An 18,592-nucleotide genomic window follows, 5' to 3' on the forward strand; every position below is an offset into this window, starting at 1 on the left:
TCCTTCTGGCATACAGAAGAGAGGGGTGGTCTCTGAAATGAGGGCTATACAGAAAAGGGAGAGAGAGAGACAGTGTGTGTGTGTGTGGGGGGGATGTACCATAGGAGAATGATGTAATATCTAAGCTGCTGTGGCCCAAAAAATAATAAAATGTCACACATTTAGCACCTTTCAATCAAGGATCTCAAAGCCCTTCTCAAACATGAATTAATCCTCACCACAGCCCTGTGAAGAATGTAAATATTACCCATTTTACAGAGGGCAAACTGAGGCACAAAGAAGTTCAGTGACCTCAAAAGTCACATACTGACCAGAAGCAGAGCTGGAAACAACTCAGGAGTCCTGATTCCCCCATCTCCTGGCCTAACCATTATCCTAATGATCACAGCAGTTTAGTGGGATGGCCAATTAGAAACAATACAGAAAATTGCTGACTGGGATTTTGCCATCCCGCCTGGCTTCCTTCAACAAAGAAACAAAGTCAGCAGAAAACTCATTATATTGCCTTAATGAGAAATGTTTTATTTGTAAATTTGTATTAAGGATTATAAAGCCCTGTGATAATCCTCTACTCCATTGTGCCTAGAAACAGAGGGTGCTTGAGTCACTCACCTCACTGCCCCCCATCTTCTCTCTAACGCCAATATTCCCTACTCCACCTCATGCCCTCCCTACCCCCAATACTCCTCCCCTCCTCCTACCTGTCCCAACCCCCATACTTCAACCCCCATGCCCTCCCTACTCCCCAATACTCCTCCTCTCCTCCTACCTGTCCCAACCCCCATACTTCAACCCCCATGCCCTCCCTACTCCCCAATACTCCTCCCCTCCTCCTACCTGTCCCAACCCACATACTCAAACCCCCATGCCCTCCCTACTCCCCAATACTCCTCCCCTCCTCCTACCTGTCCCAACCCACATACTCAAACCCCCATGCCCTCCCTACTCCCCAATACTCCTCCCCTCCTCCTACCTGTCCCAACCCCCATACTTCAACCCCCATGCCCTCCCTACTCCCCAATACTCCTCCCCTCCTCTTACCTGTCCCAACCCCCATACTTCAACCCCCATGCCCTCCCTACTCCCCAATACTCCTCCCCTCCTCCTACCTGTCCCAACCCCCATACTTCAACCCCCATGCCCTCCCTACTCCCCAATACTCCTCCCCTCCTCCTACCTGTCCCAACCCCCATACTTCAACCCCCATGCCCTCCCTACTCCCCAATACTCCCTCCCTTCCCCTATCTGTCCCAACCCCCTTGCTCTCCCTCCCCCACACCTCTCCCAACATGCCCCACTCCAACCCCCATGCCCTGCCCTCCCCTCCCCATCCCAATACCTTACCCCCAAAACTCCCTCCCCTCCTCTACCACTCCCAACCCCACTACTCCAACCCCCATCCCAACACCTCCCTATCTACAATACTCCAGTCCAACTCCCCCTGCCCCCTCCCACAGACCCCGTCTCCCGAGGGCTGTTGCGTTGCCATGGAGACAGAAATCTCTCGGAAGGGGCGGAGTAGATGCGGCCCCTCCGCGGAGCCGCCGGCGTGATGACATCATCAGAGCGCGCCGTCTCTCCGGCGGCGATGGAGGAAGCCGGGGAGCCCAGTCGCGAGGAGAGCGGGGACTCGGGCTCTACCCAGGAGACTTTTCCGGCTGCCTCATCGCCCCCGGGGCTTGGGGCTGCCCCCACGGCCTCCGAGGAACCGCCGGCAGCGGCAGAGAAGACCGAGGGAGAGGCGGCCGAGCCCGGTGGGGGCAGCGAGCCCAAAGCGGACTGCCAGGCGGCAGAGGTGCGGGCTGGAGGAAGGGGACGGGGAAAAGGGGCGGGGGGGGGCAGAGAGAGGCGCACAGGCTGGATGGCAAGTGGAGTGGGGGAGGGGTGGGATTACGGCACTGGCTACCTTGGTTATTTCTAAGGCCCTACCAAATTCACAGCCCTGAAAAGCATGCCTCTCCCCCAGCACTGGGCTGCTGTGGTGAGAGAGGGCTGGGGGGCGTCCTCTCTCCCTGCCACAACCCTGCACCCCAAATCTCTCATCCCTGGTCCCACCCCAAAGCCCTCACCCCCCCCCCCCCCCGCATCCCAACACTCTGACCCAGCCCTGAGTTCTCTCCCTGCCACACATCACCTCCATATTAGTGCACATAACAATATTCACTCTGCACAGGGATGTAAAAAAATTAGAGGGGACATTGGTCCTGACCCAGAAAGGGGTTGTGGGGGTGTTGTCACACTCCCCCCATTGTAGAGGGGGGAGGTCACAGTATTGCCACCCTTCTGCACTGTCTTCAGAGCTGGGTGGCTGCAGAGTGGTGGCTGTTGGCTGGGCGTCCAGCTCTGAAGACATCGCCCGTCCCACCAACAGTAGCACAGAAGTAAGGGTGGCAATATCATACCATTCCACCCTTACTTGTGCGCTGCTGCCTTCAGAGCTGGGCAGTGAGAGAGTGGTGGCTGCTGACTGAGGGCCCAGCTCTGCAGGCAGCAGCACGGAAGTAACAGTGGCAATGCCATACCGTGCCATCTTTACTTCTGTGCTGCTGCTGGCGGCAACTCTGCTCCTGGCTCCCTAGTTCTGAAGGCAGCACAGAACTAAGCAATACCACAACCCCCCCTACAATAACCTTGTGATCCCCTCCCAACTCCTTTTTGGGGCAGGACCCCTACAATTACAACACTGAAACTTATTTAAATAGCTGAAATCATGACATTTATGATTTTTTAAAAGCGTATGAATTTTGTAGGGCCCTAGTTATTCCCCCCACCACCCCTGGAAATTTTCCTCCAGCCTCTGCTGTGTCCCAGGGGTTCTGCTCCAAAGTGCAGCCAGCTGCTGTGGGTGCCTTCCAATCGTGATTTTTTTTGCACAGCTGGTGACATTACTATGATGCTGCTAGCATTATGTGGGTGGGCAGCCCATTTAATCTCTCTCTCACACCCCGTATGGGTGAGCAGAGGTGGTCCGGAATGGAAGGGTGTAATAAAGTAACTGAGCATTAGGAAAGCCTGGAAATTCAGAGCCAAGCTAAAACTGTCAGCCACACAGTCCTCTGATTTGTGTTTATGTTCACTTGCTGTTGTAACAAAGCAATAGCAGCCAAAATATGCTTGTAGATTAAAATCTGGATTCTGTTGGTTGTATATTTATCATAGTGCTCTGTGGATGCTTAGTAGGACTGTACACAGACTAACCACCGAGTACCGAAAGCTCTGGTTTGGAACTGAATAACAGAGACCTCACCAAAATGATGGTAATTTCTTGCAGCAGGTGAACAGTCAAGAAGGCTTGGAATTAGTGTCAACAGAAACTGAGGATTCTACATTGCAGACTTCTGCAGCTAAGAAGATAAAAATAGAGATAAAAGAGAAGAAAGAGAAAAAGCAGAAAGTAGATGAAGATGAGATTCAGAAAATGCAGTGAGTACACCTTAAATTTCTAATCCATGTGACGCCAAGTTTGGTCACCAGACTCTAATTATTTTATGACAACTTGCTCCTCGTCAGACTGAATTTAGCTTTCCCAATTCACTGCACAGAGCTTGCTGCTGAAAATAAAAAGTACTATAGCATGTAATATGCACTGTCATTACTTATTAAGCCTAATACTGGAAACTATTTTGTAACTGGTTTTCTCTGATCTTTGCCTTCATAAAGGAAGATCTGAGTCCCAGTTTGTAAACCAGAACAGTTAATACTACTTTGCACCCAAACCTGTGCGTTAGCTAAGTAGGGCACAACCTACCCTCTCCTTTCAATGCTGTCTTCCTTATGCCTAATAAAATATTTCTTCTAAAGTGGTGCACTGTAGAAACAGACCCTACATGGATTTGGGGAATGCTTTTTAAGGTGAAGAAAGTCTGTCTTCTGTCATAACTGATGTTTCTTCCTTCCTCCAGAATATTGGTTTCTTCCTTTTCTGAAGAGCAGCTGAACCGCTATGAGATGTACCGCCGGTCTGCTTTCCCCAAGGCTGCTATTAAACGGGTAAGATTGTGGACTGAGTATTTGCAGAGAGGAACATATGAGGTGAAAGACAGCTTGGTATGTATAAAAATAAGTGCATAGAGCATCATTGTAGTTTTAGATCAATTTGAGTGCACAGATTTTCAATGACAGAAGAGGTATTGAGCAACCTCCACTCATGTAGACTTCAGTAGGTGCTGCTCAGCATTTCTCATGCTTAGTCTAAATGTTCAAAACAAAAAAACCCAAGTCTTCAGCTGCAGGGAAATTTTTCACTTAATTATATCCTCTTTTCTCTCAAGCTGGTCCAGTCCATTACTGGGACTTCTGTGTCTCAGAATGTGGTTATTGCCATGTCTGGGATTTCCAAAGTCTTCGCTGGGGAGGTGGTAGAAGAAGGTGAGTGCAAGAGGAATATTTTAAGTGTGTGTGGGTGCGCAGTAGAGGGGGAGAGAAATATTCTAAAAGTATATTGTTTAAAGATTATTAAAGGAAAGAGAAAAGCTTTTGAAGGGAGAGGACATGGTTGTTTCAAGGTAACTAATAACTTAGACCTTTGTCACAGCATCTAGACAACTCAAAGAAATTAAGATAGTTTTTACAGCAGTCTTCCTATTATGAACTGGATGTCTTCAGGGGCAAAAATAGATGCCTCACGAACCCTGATTCTGCTATCAGGAAGGAATTCAACCCAAGGGAGGTGATATTTAACTAGCATAAATCCATTCTTCTGAGGCTTGGTCTCCATTAATTGATGAGCTGAGATCACTATATGAAACACTACATTGAAGGGTGAGCTACTTAAGGAGCTGTTTGGAAATGTTTACAGTACATTTGAAAGGGAGACAGTAGTCTGTTGGTTCAAGCCATCCATTCTGTACAGGCTTGTTATTAAAACACTTGACCTTTACAGGTGGTATTTCGCTAGAATGATGAACCCTGCTTGTGGCTGTTTCTACAGATTGCTTTTATCCAAATTCTCTCACATGACAGAAGTAATCTGGTATCTTTATTTGAGATGAGCCTGTCTGTGGCAATTGGATTGGGATGGATGCAGTGATCCAATAGGTCCTTTCCATCTCTACCATATATGCTTATCTCCTGGCTCTAGTGTATTGGTCCCTAATACCTGTGCTCCTCAAATTAACTAACCCCTAACTATTTTAACAAGTTGCAGTAAAAAGGGGCATTGTCATCCAACAACTTGTTTTAAGAAATTAATTGAAGTAATCTCAGCTGTTCAATAAAATGTTATTTTACCAGTTAGTGTTTTTATATTCTGCTTCACTCAGCTGGGACAATGAGATCCAGATTAGTCAGTTTCACTCTGATTCTTACATACTGGTAAAATGCTCCTAAGTGTGCATTGCAGACACTGCAAGGAATTCTAGCTCTTTTGGTGGAGTTAAAGTTGATGACTGTTTATGAATAGTAGAAGCTGGTTAGTTCAAGCTGAAATATTAGCTTTTACTATCTGAAAGCCTCTTTGAGACACCTGCTTAACTCTGAACAGTCTTGACAGATAACATTCACTGTTTGTTTTTTGGTTTGTTTAGCATTGGATGTGTGTGAGAAGTGGGGAGAACTACCACCTCTTCAGCCCAAACACATGCGTGAGGCAGTCCGGCGGCTGAAGTCACGGGGACAGATTCCCAATTCAAAGTATAAAAAAATCACCTTCCATTGAAATGAAAACTAGAGGGCAGTTTAAGAAGCAAGAGAGCGTGGAGAAGCTGGAAGAGAATAGACTACCAGCTATAAACCACATCACTTCAGAGCTGCTTAAACAGAAAGCTTCTAAACCTCCTGCACTTCTACTGTCTGCAGTATTAACTAATGAGCCAGTACCAAAATAACCGAATACAGAAGTTTCTTAAAACAAAGCTGAACTGAGTGCATGTGGCCAGTTTCTCAGACTATGAAATGCTTCCGTATACAACTTCTGCAAGATTTGTGATAGATAAATATGAAAACTTACTGTTGTGGCTAAAGTTTAGAATAACTTTGAAACAGCAGTAGAGACAGCAGCCTTGTTCACTTAAGTTTGTATTTTAGTACTAAACTCTTGGAAGGAAAGGCCTCTATACTGTATCATGTGCATAGGAGTCCTTATTTCAACATGCGCTAAACAAACCTCATCAAGTGACTGCTTAAGTTTGGTTCTCTCTTTAAACACTTCCTAAGCAACTTACCGTAAAAGGTGCTGGTGGTAGAGGGGGGCAATAACTGACTTGGAAATGTTGTTAGGGCCATCAGACTTACAGCTGTGGCTATATGACACACACCTAAACACTTCAACAGAAAAAGGATAAAAGTCTTTGGTGCAATAGGCTTTTTACTTAAAGAGAGGATGATGTGGTGGTAGTGATGGCTACTGCTATAACAGGTATATCTATAATCTGTATAGAAAGGGGGATTTGATGCAATGAACACTCATTAAACTTGCTATTCAGTTAATTGGCTTGTGAGCTGGATTGGAGTAGTCCCTTCCATTCTCATTGATGGGACAGATGAAACATCACTGCATGTTGTGGTAGCTGATTGTATGACTTAAACAGGGGGAAATGCTATCTGTTAATCCTTAATGAACACTGAGGGGGCTGTAGCATCTGCCTCTGGATATGTGCAGGCACTGTAGTCCATAAGTGGGTAAGGGATTGCAGAAACAATACCCTATTAGTGGTATCTTATACTGCTTGGTGACAGTCGCCCACCCTCCTACAACCTTTAGCCTGTCATTTTTCCTGTGTGCTGTTCAGCCACATTCTGCACTTACTCAGGACTCAAGAAAACCAGCCTCAGAGAAAGTAGACATTTGACACAGTGGAGGTTAAGTTTAGTTTTTCTTTTTAAGGTGGTTCACAGAACCAAAAAAATGCACTCATGGAAATGTAATAGGGCAACATAAGATTCCAATACTGACTCGCTCTTGAATTCAAGTCAGACTTGTACACAGTACTCTGCCTGTACCCAGTATCCCTGTTTATAAGCAGAGAGAAGTGGTACCCTCAAACTAACAAGAGCTACTGCAGCCCACACTCATTCCTAATCTAATACTGCAGTTACACAGAGGATTAAGTGAGCTCATTTAATAGAACATAAAACAATAAAGTCTTCAAAAATCAACCTTCCCATAACACTTAAAACAAAGTAATATTTTAATCAACCTCACTATTTTCCCCCCTGTTGCAGCTGCTCCCTTCAGTCCTCAACAGTGAGGAAGCTTTTATACAATATGGAGCCCAATGAGGCTCTGAAAAGGAGGGTCCCTGTATTGTACTGAAATACAAATAAAGAAAAACACCCAGTTTTTTTCCTGAACCTAGCTCGATAGTGACTGATCCCAGCTCCTGTGGTCACACTGTGGGAAACTAAGTTCCAGCTCTGTTTGGGCTGCAGTGACGGAAGAGAAAGGGAAGTAGCTTGAGCCACTGCCGTTAGATAGCCAGGCTGTGCAAAGCCTTCCCCATCACTTCTTTCACAAACTGCTAAAAAGACACAGCAGGACATCTTTAAAACAAAGGAAAAAAGTGATTTTCAAGCACAATGCAAGTAAAGCAGTGGGATTAGCATCCCCTCCCTCCCAATAGCACTTGCAGGAGTACCCTTACCTCAACAAGAAGAGATGGAGTGTGCATATAATCACATAAGTTGGACTAAAGAATGTTAACCTCCATTTATATGAAAGTGACCAACTTCACCTTTGAAACAAAAGCTTGGACTTTACACACACACACACGTTTTACAACATTAGATGTCTTTTACACCTACAATTATCTGCTGTACATTAGTTTCACAGCAAGTCTGGGTATATATAAATGGATGCACTGCAACGTTAGTGCCTGTCTTATGAGAAAACTGTTTAACTTAGCAACAGGGTGATCCTCACAACAGGAGAGAATTCTTGCATTTCTACAACCCCCTTTTCTTTATTTTAAAATTATTCTGTGCATGCACAAGGTGAAGGTGGTGAGGAAATACTCAGTTAATCTACCCCCACACAACTGCTAAAAGTTAAAGTGCATTCTCTTGGTAACAGATTCTCTGCCCATAGGATCGAAGAAGGGCTGCTACATTAGAGGATTTTTCAACATAGGTTATATGTGCATTACTGCCTATCACAAGAGCTGTTCTGAGGAGGCATGGGACAGAAAAGATGCTTTTGAGGAAAAGCAGGAATATTTTAGCATAGAGAGATAGTGGACTATCCCCCCTCTTCCAGGGACAGAAATGAATATATGAAAACTGCAGCAGCCAAACAAGATATAATACACAGTAGCCACCTCAGCTGAATTAGAGGAGGAAAGAGACTGTACCACAACTGCAAAGCCTTCTGGAGTTCCGCCACCCTATGTTTGCCTCAGGCTAATGCTCAGATCAGGTTGTTTGTTTAAAACAAATTTCCCTTCAGAAGCAAAATAATTTCTAATTGCTGACTCCTGGTGCACACAGTGAAGGTCAGGCTCCTGCTGCTGTTGCCATACCTGTTTTTAGGCATTGGTCAGTTGGAGCTTGACAGACAAGCAGATGGCAGAGATACAGTCCTCCATCTTACAGCAGTAAGTCAGTGCTGTCTTTGCCCCAGGCTACTGTCTCTTCAGTGGAACTGGTCAAAGACAACAGCGTGCCATTCAGTTCCATCTTCTGCCTAATGTAGTCAAAAGATTTTGAATTTAAAATTATCCCAAGAATGACAGTTCTGTGTGTTGGGTTCTGGCATCCTCCCATCTCCTCTTCTTTCTTCCATACCCTGACTTGAGTGACATCTGAAGGGAATTCATGGTTGGCTCTTTCCAAGCCATTGTTCAGTACCCTCTCCAAATCTGTCCCATCAAATGAGCACATAAAAACATGCACCCTTCCTCCCTAGAGCTGAAGGGCTTAGACTACAAGTTCCCTACTAAAGAGAAACACCTGATAGATCCAGGATTAGGCAAAGGAACAATTATGCAGGAGGAAAAAAGTTATATTACAAGTCATTTTTTCCTTCTGATCACGCCCCAGACCTTAATTCATCAAGATGAGTGGGGATCATCTGTTTGTTCTAGAGGCACTAGAAAAAGTATTGTGTGCATTACAAATCATGCGTTAATACAAATATAAAATACTTCTGGAGAAATCCAATCCATAAAAAGTTTGAAATGCATTAAAATCCAAGAGAGACTCAGAATGCAATAAAGTGTGGTGGGTGGGCAGTCTTCATTCTGACACTTGCATGGTTCTGTATTAAACTGTGCATCTTACTCTTCCATCACGGGTGGATTCTCTCTCTCTCTCTGCTGGATTCTAGCATGTTCTGTTTATTCCCTCGTTAGTTAAGGAGGGCACACGTGTAGTTGCTTCCTCACCCAGTGCCAAGATTGTGCACTAGCTCAGCCAAGTAAAATGAAGAAATAGCGAACTTATCGGCCTTTAGAAGAGCATTTGCTTCCTACAACATTATAAAGGGCATTTTCATCAATGACTTCTTTTCATGAACTCCCACTTCACCTTCTACTAGGTTTTCTTACCTGTAAAAGCTATTTAATTTTAAACAAAGAAAGTCACACACTGACTTTGGCCACTTCACCTTCATCACAGAAGCACCTTGGAGAAGGTGAGCACTGAGTCAGCATCTTCCAAGAGTGAACATTACCCAGCTGCTGTTTTCATTGCCTTCAGATAACTAGCAGAGAGCAGCCAAGGTAACCAGAAGCCACTAAGGAAAGGTCTGAGTGTCAGCACCCTGATGAAACATACACCATCACTCTTGATTCTTCTCTGGCTCAAAATACATGGCTAGGTTGGAATTCGTGTAGTTGTTGCTGTCAAGGCTTTTCCTCCCACATCAGTCTGTGAATCTCTGGCAGATATGTCTGAGTGCAGTACACTTCACAAAGGGAGATTACAGGCCTTCCCCCTCTCCTACCCCTTGGCCTATACACTCTGCACTCAGCCTGATTCCTCAGTGGTCAGTTCAAGAAAAGGTTAAATAATCTTTCGTTAGGAGAGGCTGAATTTCTCCCACTTCAGCATGGAGAACACAGCTGAACTCAGCCACTGTGGTTTCAGCTAATGAGCGAGAGTCAGTTTTCAAAGTGGCAGCCTTCACACAAGGCTAAAGACAATGGCCAGAGTATATGGACACAGTGTGAGAGGTGGGGTTCAGGGACAGCAGGTGTGAGCAGGGTGCCTTCCTAAATCTAGTACCCCCACGGCTTCGTTTTGTCCTGGACCTGCAAATTGTTGGGTCTCTTCTAGTCCCCTTTTCTACAATGTACTACACTAGACAGGTTGCAGGGGGGGGGCATCTGCAAGTCATGTTCCCTCTCCCCTATGGGGAGAAGTTATTTCCATACCTCTCACAGCCAATCACCCCAGCATTTCCATCCCATCTTACTCCACATCGTATGCACTCACTGCAAAATAAACTTCTGCCATGTTTGACTATGCCTCAACTGGGCAAGTTGCCATTATGGCTTTTGCCTGTGCTCTTTGGTGAGTGTTTGGGCAAGAACACCCAGGAAGATAGTAAAGGAAGTACAGACACCCACCCCTGTAAAGCAAGATGAACAAGGAAGCAGATGCAATGGTGGTGTGAAAGCAGCAACACCATTGTCAGATGACTAGACAGGGGTGCCTGGCTCTTGACTAATGTTCTGCATTTTCTGTTTGCAGACTAAGCACTGCAGTGGGTCAGTGATATAGAGTGTAGCACTGTACTGCCACGACAGAGGGACATGGCTGCAAAACCAGAACCAGATGGCTCCTTGTTGCTCATTTCCCTTCACCCAGCCAGGGCCTCCTCCTTTTCTACCCCACTTAGAGTTGATCTTGCAATTAGGTTTCCATTCCCCAAGGCGATTCCTCGCTGCTGAGGTTGGCCTCTCAGCAGCAATGTAACCAACTAGCCGCCTGGGTGCTGGTGGTGATCTCTGCTCCTCCTGGGCAGCTGCAGCCTTGGGCCTCTGCTGTCAAAGCTGGAAGAGGGGATCGTATTTCCTAATTTCCTGCAGAAGGCGCGTTATGTCCAGATTGGCTTCTGCTAAGGCTATTTTCATGGCGTGCAGCTCCTTCTGCAATGCAGGGGCTTCCTTTAGCTATAAAAGACAAGGAGAGAGAAGATTTTCAAAAAGGTAAAATGCAAACCAGACCAGACTGATGATTTCTCGCAGTAATGTCAATTGGAATATGAAACCAGGAGCTTGGAGATGACCTGCAGCTAGAGAGCAAACAAAGCCTACTGACATACTGATTCCATTTGGCTTTCTTGCATGAGTACCTGCTGACAGATGCACTTCCAACTGTTTCCTAGAATACCTTTCATAGCCACTATTATATTCAGCCTGCACAGCCATCAGTGGCAGTCTAATGGCCACAGGTCTCCATGGATTCCTACCCCACTTCTAGACACGAGAACAGACTTGCAGCAGGAGGGGATTTTCCTTCACAACAACTCTGTTGTCACACAACTATACTTGCAGGGAAGGCAGAGGGACAAATATTGGGCTCCATTCTGCACCCTTACTTATGTGAATTATCCTTATCCTCATAAGCAGGCATACTAAAGTTAACAGGACTCCTTGTGTAAGGACACCAGGAACTTCTCCTTAATTCAATCACATCCGTTTCTACCTCCTTGACCAGGGGTGGCTCCAGGCACCAGCGCAGCAAGTGCATGCCTGGGGCGGGAAGCCGTGGGGGGCGGCCTGCCGGTTGCCGTGAGGGCAGCAGTCAGGCTGCCTTTGGTGGCATGCCTGCAGGAGGTCCGCCGGTCCCGCGGTTTCGGCGGCAATTCTGCAGCGGGTACGCCGAAGGCGCGGGACCGTGGTACCTCCCGCAGGCATGCCGCCGAATCCGCGTTACCACCGGACCTCCCGCAGGAGTGCTGCCAAAAGCCGTGCTTGGGGCGGCAAAATAGATAGAGCCGCCCCTGTCCTTGTCTGAAGCTACCTATTGGTCTTGTTATACATATAGCCCTCAGAATCCCTCGCACAGCTTTACAGCATAAGGCAAGGCTAATGTCAACAATGTTCTGGACAATCATGTTTATTTATGGGTCTTCCTTGAACTGTGTTATTCTTTCATTCAGAATTTAGGCCTCAATCCTGCTCCCACTGACTTCAGTAGGATCAGGAAATTAACTACTATTATTGTATTACTGTAGCACCTAGGGGTTCCAGTTGTGATCACTAATCCATTGTGCTAGGTGCCACACACACACACACACTCAGAGACAGTCCCTGCCCCGAACAGATTACGATCTAAATAGATGAGACAAAGAGTGGGAAGGAAAATAGAGGCACAGAGTGGAGAAGTGACTTGCCCAAGGTCACCCAGCAGGCCAATGGCAGAGCCAGGTCTCCTGAATCCCAATTCAGCCCTTCATCCACTAGACCACAGTGCTTCCCTCAGCACATTTTTCAATAGCCAATGATCAGATTATCTAGTAATGCCTGTGTAAAGGAAGGGCAATAAAAAGTGGAGGTTGTTTTTGCTTGTTTGCAGTACAAAATTATTTGGGTTCCAGATGTTTAGATCAAATTAAACAGTGAGTGAATTAAGCAGAAGGCTCCATGTTACCAGGAAATTCTCATGTCTATAGGACTCATTCTGTGGTTGCTTATGACCTATTTTCTAAAAGTTCCCACATCTGAAAGAACATCTTCCATTCAGGGATTGGACAGGTGGCTGAAAGATGGATCCCCTCAGAAAACAATGTTCGTGAAAGTGATTGGGAGAGTTTGCTGCAGGGTGATGCAGGCATTGCTCTTGATTCCAGGTTGAGTGTGAAAGGTGGTATGGGAACTGAATCCTGACTGCTCTCACAAGAGAACACTAGTGCTTCCTGTCTATAAACACCCTAGATAAGGAAAGAGACATGCATGTACAGGCCTTACATTTCCCAACCCTGTGTTTTCTCGTCTGCAGCCAGCTGTCTGAGACACCAGCTATTGCCTATTTATCTGGAAGGAAACATGCAGAAATGGCTTACCTGTAGTTCATGTACTGCTCCTGTTGGGATTGCCAAGAGTCTCTTTACTGGGACCTTCTTTTCCTTCAGACCTTGCTCAGGCTTTTTCTGTAAAGATAGTCTCTCCTTTTGTGCAGCTGGAAAGGAACACAAATACTAATATGTGCATTATACCATGAAGTACTTTTCATAAAAGTGTCTCAAAGTGCTGTACAGACATGAGTATTATCCCCATTTTAAAAATGCCCATACCGAAACACAAAAAGAAGCCACTTGCTGGGGCTTCACAAGTCAGTGACAATGACAACCAGAACCAAAGAAACCTCCAGTCCCATTTTAACGATTACACCAATGCTGCCTTGAGCTTCTAATTTATAATCTCAAGCAAAAGTTTGTGAACAAGCAAGAAGCTATACCAGTAGCAATGGATGCATATGAGACTATCAGAGTATTGTAGGAGACGGGTGCTTATATAGGGGACATAATATTCTTAGCCTGTTCCAGCAGAAGTGGTTGCAGTGAATAAGGGAACAATGGACGCTGATCAGATACTACAGCTCTAGCCTCCCACAGCAGAGGCAGATTTCAGTTCCAGTCTCTACCAGCAGGAATCACTGCAGGGTGTTCTAGTCTCCAGTAATGGTGGTGAAGGAAGGGGGATCAAGGCTTCTCTATTTTACTGACCTATTACAGAGAACACTCCATCATCGCTGCGCTTCACAACAATATGATCCACCGCCAAGGTTATGGGAATGGTGCCAGGAGAGGTAGGGTACACCCGAGGGCTGTCATCCTGCAAAACAAACAAAAATTATCAGCTGCCATGTACAACTCTGAAATAGGGCAATGCAGCAAAGGATTTCCTCTCAAGTCCTCACAGTAGCCATGTTACTGCTTCTGACATTTCCAGATCCCATCCAGGGCTGACCATTAAACAGAAGAGAATGGCTTTGCACAAGGGCTGCATGTAAGCCTTAGTTATCTTTGCAAAAAACCCTCCCCGGGTGGCAAAAGGGAATTCAGTCACATCCCTGAAGACGACCCGGATCAGTCTCTCACCACAAACCCCCTGAAGGCCACATCTCATAGTTACTATCTTGCATGTCCCAGATTCAAACTTTCATCAATATTGGCCCTTAATAATCTGCAGATGACCCTGCTGCTTCACAGTAAGCTTAGCCCATGCTTGTGTGAGGAGATACAGACCAAAGGAAGGGGCATGTAATGGTCGTACGGAGTATGACAAAGACACATGGCTGGTTACAGGTGGGTTATCAGACATCTCTCTGCACCAGATGCCCTCTCTCACTGAGTAAGTGGCAATAATACTACCACCACCCAGCTCTATGCAACTCTTTCCATCTGTAGATCTCTAAGGGCTTCACAAAAAAGGGTCAGAATCATTGTCCCCATTTTACAGATGCAGATGAGAAGAGCGGCACAAAGGGATTGAGCGAGTTTCCTGTCACTGCAAAGCACGTCACTGGCGAAACTGGGAAGAGAACCCAGGAGTTTCAGACTCCCATTCACATTCCCCATGGTCAAACCATTACACTACGATTCCAAGGAGCTACCTGTTCACCATTAAGGTTGTTTTTAAGAGGCAGAGGAAAGGGTAGAGAACCCATTCTGCACACTTTATTAAGGAAATGGCACCTCTCCAGACAGCCACAGTTCTCTTTCCCTGACAGAACCTTACCCACAGCTGAGCCCTGGATACCCCCTTTTCCCTGCCAATGCACACACAAACACACCTTCAGTGTAATCTTGGCATCCACAATTTCTATCTTCATGGGAATCACCTCAGGTACCACTTCGTCCTCGAGGAAAGGTCCGAGGTTGGTGAGGGAGGACATCAGGAGCTCTGCACTATAGCTGTGGATCAGGATGTGAAGGAACCCATTCTGGATAGCCAGAGGTGAGTGAACAATGGCGCTCGGTCCTATTTCAAGACGTAAGCACACTTCTGGCTGAGTCTGATCCGCTTCTGTGGTTAAGCGCTTCTCTACACTTGGATCCCCTAGAGGCACAGAAGAAAATCATAGGGGTGGGGGGACTGGATGGTATCGGCCGTAGGCTATAGGCCTTTAGTAGACATACAGCCTATAAAGCCTTTCATTGCTCAGGAGTCCTGATTGGTGTTCAGTACCGCCCCCTCTGTCCCATGTGAAATGAGTTTGAGTCCAATTTTCAAACAGACAAGTGTCCACATCACAGAATCCATCAACACAATTGGCCCCCTCAGTGGCAGTCACATGAGCCTCCAAACTTGCCCCTCCGCTATGTCAGCTCCAGACGGTTTCAGTGTTCTTGAGGACTTAGCTTTACTCCACAGCACCTAGAATCTTACATATATTGAGCAAAACTCCATCCCCAATTAGGGACCTTTTGTATAAGACAGGAGGCTTTTGCATTCAAATTGAATGCTATGTAATTTTGTAATTTTATTATGCCCCCTAGTGACAAAAGGGTGTATCGCTATCAAGGAGTATCACTAGCACAGTAATTGCTACTCTTTCTTTCTTTGAAAGATTTCTAAGCTTGAACTCAGTGCTGGTGAAACACCTCAGATTAAACGCAGTGTAGTCTGAAGATGTCTGTTGATCCACAGCACAGATAACAGCGTGAGGAGCAGCAGTGCAAGCTTCCCCACATAGCTTCTGTAAGCATTATTAATTATACACATTACTGTAGCATCTAGGAACCGGGTCCCCATTGCGGTAGGCACTGTGGAGACAAAGTCCCTACTCCAGAGAACTTTTAGCCCAGGAGGTCACTATCTGACCTAGACGGAGCCACCTTTAGGCATGATGGAGAAGTTCAGTCTCCAAGGCCCATTCAATCCTTAGTTTCTTGGCTGAGGCTACCAACAAGGGGCCCCACTAGTGTTATAAAGCTGGAAGGGACCACTGTGATCATCTAGTCTGACCTGCATAACATAGGCCATAGGACCCTGCATCGATTCCTGTTTGAACTAGAGCGTGTCTTTTAGAAAAACACCTCATCTTGATTTAAAACTTGCAAGTGATGGAGAATCCACCACAACCCTTGCTAAATTGTTCCAATGGTTAATTACACTCACTGTTAAAAATTTGCACTTTATTTAAGTCTGAATTTGTACCAAGTTAAATGCCATGCAAAAGTCCAAGTATAGTACATCAACGCTATTATCATTATCAACCAAACTTGTAATCCCATTAAAAAAAGATACCAGGTTAGTTTGACAAGTTCTATTTTCCATAAAGCCATATTGACTGGCATTAATTATATTACTCTACTTTAATTCTTTCTTCATCAAGCCCTTTATTATCCACTCCATTATTTTGCCCAGGAGCAATGGCTGACCTATAATTACCCAGGTCAGCCTGTTTACTCTTTTTAAATATTGGCACATTAGCTTTCTTTTAGTTCTCTGAAACTTCTCCAATGTTTCAAGACTTATTTAAAAAAATCAAAACTGCAGTCCAGTGAGTTCCACTGCCAGTTCTTTTAAAACTCTTGGATGCAAGTTATTTGAACCTCCTGATTTTAAAATGTCTAGCTTTAATAGCTGCTGTTTAAATAGTCTCCTTAGTTACTGGTGGAATGGACAGTATTTCATCATCATCTGGTGTAACTATATCATCTGTCTTTTCCCCAACTATAGGACATAAATTTATTGAATATTTTTTTCCGTTTATGCATTATTATTGACAATTTTTCCATATAGGAATGGACCAATAGCATTGTTAGGATTCTTTCTATTCCTAACAATTTCTATTTCCTACTTGAAAAAGTCCTTATTGTCCTCAGTTCTGCTAGCCATAGATTTCTTCGTGTGTCATTTTTCTTCCCTTATCAATTTTCTACAGTTCCTAGCTTCTGCTTTCTACTCATATATACGTCCCCCCCAATATATTTTATAGCTGCTTTCATTTCTCCTCTAAACCAGGTTGTTTTTTCAACCAGTGTAGCCACCCCTGAGAGTGGAATTGTGGCTTTTGTAGCATTTAGTGAAATGTTCTTAAAGACTTCCCATATTTCTGTTTAAACGCGTTCTCCCAACTGATTTGTCTTATAATTGTTCTCAACATTGTGGAATTGGCTCTTTTAAAGCACAAGAATCTATCACTGATTTAGACTTTATTCTGTTTGCACATAACAAGTGTAATCAATTGTGGTGGAGGAAGAATGATGTGGCCACCTGTCCACTGGGAACTGAGATTGGATTGAGAGACACCAAAACAGCCATGAAAACAACTTTTGGACACTGGATTTGAACCACTGAGACAGAGACTCTCAATATCTTTAACATTTCACAGACATTGTTACTGCACATGAACACTGAAAACAATATTTACAGTTCGTGGCTCCCTAATAACAACCAGTGCCTGATGCTCTGGTTTCAAAGCCAACAGGTCCAAAGGTCAGCATCTTACCCACACAGCTGCTTTGTAGATACTGCCACATTCCAATATTGCCCAACTGCTCTAGAGTAACCTCCATAACTTGTACAGCAAGCGACAGATCATCGCCTTTTGCCTCTATCCCGCAGTTCACCTCATTCATTTTCAGCACCAGAACAGAGACCTGAAACGGCAAGTCACAGTACCACTTGTCAAAATAGCTACATTTCCCCCTTTGAAAGGTTCCTTTAAAGAAAGACTTCAGGGAGACGGAGGAAAGAAATCTGACCAGCTGAAGGCTAGGGTCTTCTCCACTCTGAGAAGCTGAGCTGTTCATGTCAGGCGTCCCTCTATCCTCATCTTCTACCATTGGGCTTGCTCTGCTGCCTGCATCATGAAGGTCCTGAAGAAGTTGTCCCGGGGTGAGGGAATCCAGACTATGCTCTGAAAACAGATTATGAATACTCAGATACAGTTCCACTTTGCCACCTTCCTGAAAACCATCAAAAGCACCTTGGATTGATTTAATTTAAAGATAGAAAGCTCAAATGACACACTTACTGTAATCCCCAACACCACACTTTGCCCTTCTACAGCACCTTTACAAATATTCCACCTACCTATGTACTTCTATACCACTAATCACTGTAATATCCAAGTGCCTTAGAACTCTAACATGAATACAAAAGGCTTCTGTCCATCTCTCCACCACATCCCCTTCTGAAACCCAGGAGGGCTGTGTATTTTTGTTATATTTAAGTGTATTTATTTGGGGGAATGGTAGGCTAAAGAAGTGGGTTCTGAACATTGTGTTCTGCAGGTCCAGAGATTCATAGTCATTCTGATTCTTCCCAGTAGTGATATGTACAGTCACAGACCAGCTGCCCAGGGACTGCCTCTTGCAGTCAGTCTCAAAGTTGGCACTCCCATTGTTGTAGAGCACATGTGTCAAACTCAAGGCCCGCGGGCCACATCCGGCCCGCCATACAATTATATCCGGCCCGCGAAATCGTTTTATATATCTGTTTTTAATGGCCCTGTGATATGACGCCCCAATAACACACACTACAAATCCCATGATGCAGTGCAATTGCCGCCAACGGCAAGCCGCGGTTCAAGTTCGCGGTCTGTTGATGTATACAACGCTAATCTCAAATCAAAGCTAGACCCCAACAATGGCCAAGAGAAAAATTGATTCTGAAAACCGAGGCTTTCAAAGCCGGTGGGAGAATGAGTATATGTTTACTGAAATTGCAAGTAAACCAGTGTGTCTCCTTTGCGGGAG

General features: G+C 45.2%; 2 protein-coding genes across 3 annotated transcripts in view; one reads left to right on the plus strand and one right to left on the minus strand.

The window, feature by feature from the left end:
• Positions 1-1,557: 1,557 nt before the first annotated feature.
• Positions 1,558-6,426, plus strand: TAF11 (TATA-box binding protein associated factor 11). Of its 2 annotated transcripts, none has more exons than XM_054025456.1 (5): positions 1,558-1,795; positions 3,272-3,423; positions 3,903-3,990; positions 4,272-4,368; positions 5,526-6,426. In XM_054025456.1, the coding sequence occupies exons 1-5, from the start codon at positions 1,589-1,591 to the stop codon at positions 5,654-5,656; spliced, it is 675 nt and encodes a 224-aa protein (XP_053881431.1). In that variant the 5' UTR covers positions 1,558-1,588; the 3' UTR covers positions 5,657-6,426. The 2 variants fall into 2 exon arrangements, with proteins under 2 accessions (XP_053881431.1, XP_053881432.1); XM_054025457.1 differs by having other exon boundaries at positions 1,561-1,795; positions 3,275-3,423.
• A 373-nt stretch (positions 6,427-6,799) lies between these two features.
• The window catches only part of BLTP3A (bridge-like lipid transfer protein family member 3A), a 62,895-nt gene continuing 51,102 nt past the window's right edge, over positions 6,800-18,592 (minus strand). Inside the window, exons 16-21 of the mRNA XM_054025447.1 lie at positions 17,597-17,751; positions 17,341-17,491; positions 14,677-14,942; positions 13,607-13,715; positions 12,944-13,059; positions 6,800-11,048 (exon numbers count right to left, since the gene is read on the minus strand). Coding sequence (XP_053881422.1) covers positions 10,923-11,048; positions 12,944-13,059; positions 13,607-13,715; positions 14,677-14,942; positions 17,341-17,491; positions 17,597-17,751 — 923 coding nt within the window. The 3' untranslated portion in view covers positions 6,800-10,922. The remainder of the gene's footprint in view (positions 11,049-12,943; positions 13,060-13,606; positions 13,716-14,676; positions 14,943-17,340; positions 17,492-17,596; positions 17,752-18,592) is intronic.

Source organism: Malaclemys terrapin, chromosome 4 (assembly GCF_027887155.1).
Source record: "Malaclemys terrapin pileata isolate rMalTer1 chromosome 4, rMalTer1.hap1, whole genome shotgun sequence".
NCBI classification, from domain to species: Eukaryota; Metazoa; Chordata; order Testudines; family Emydidae; genus Malaclemys; species Malaclemys terrapin.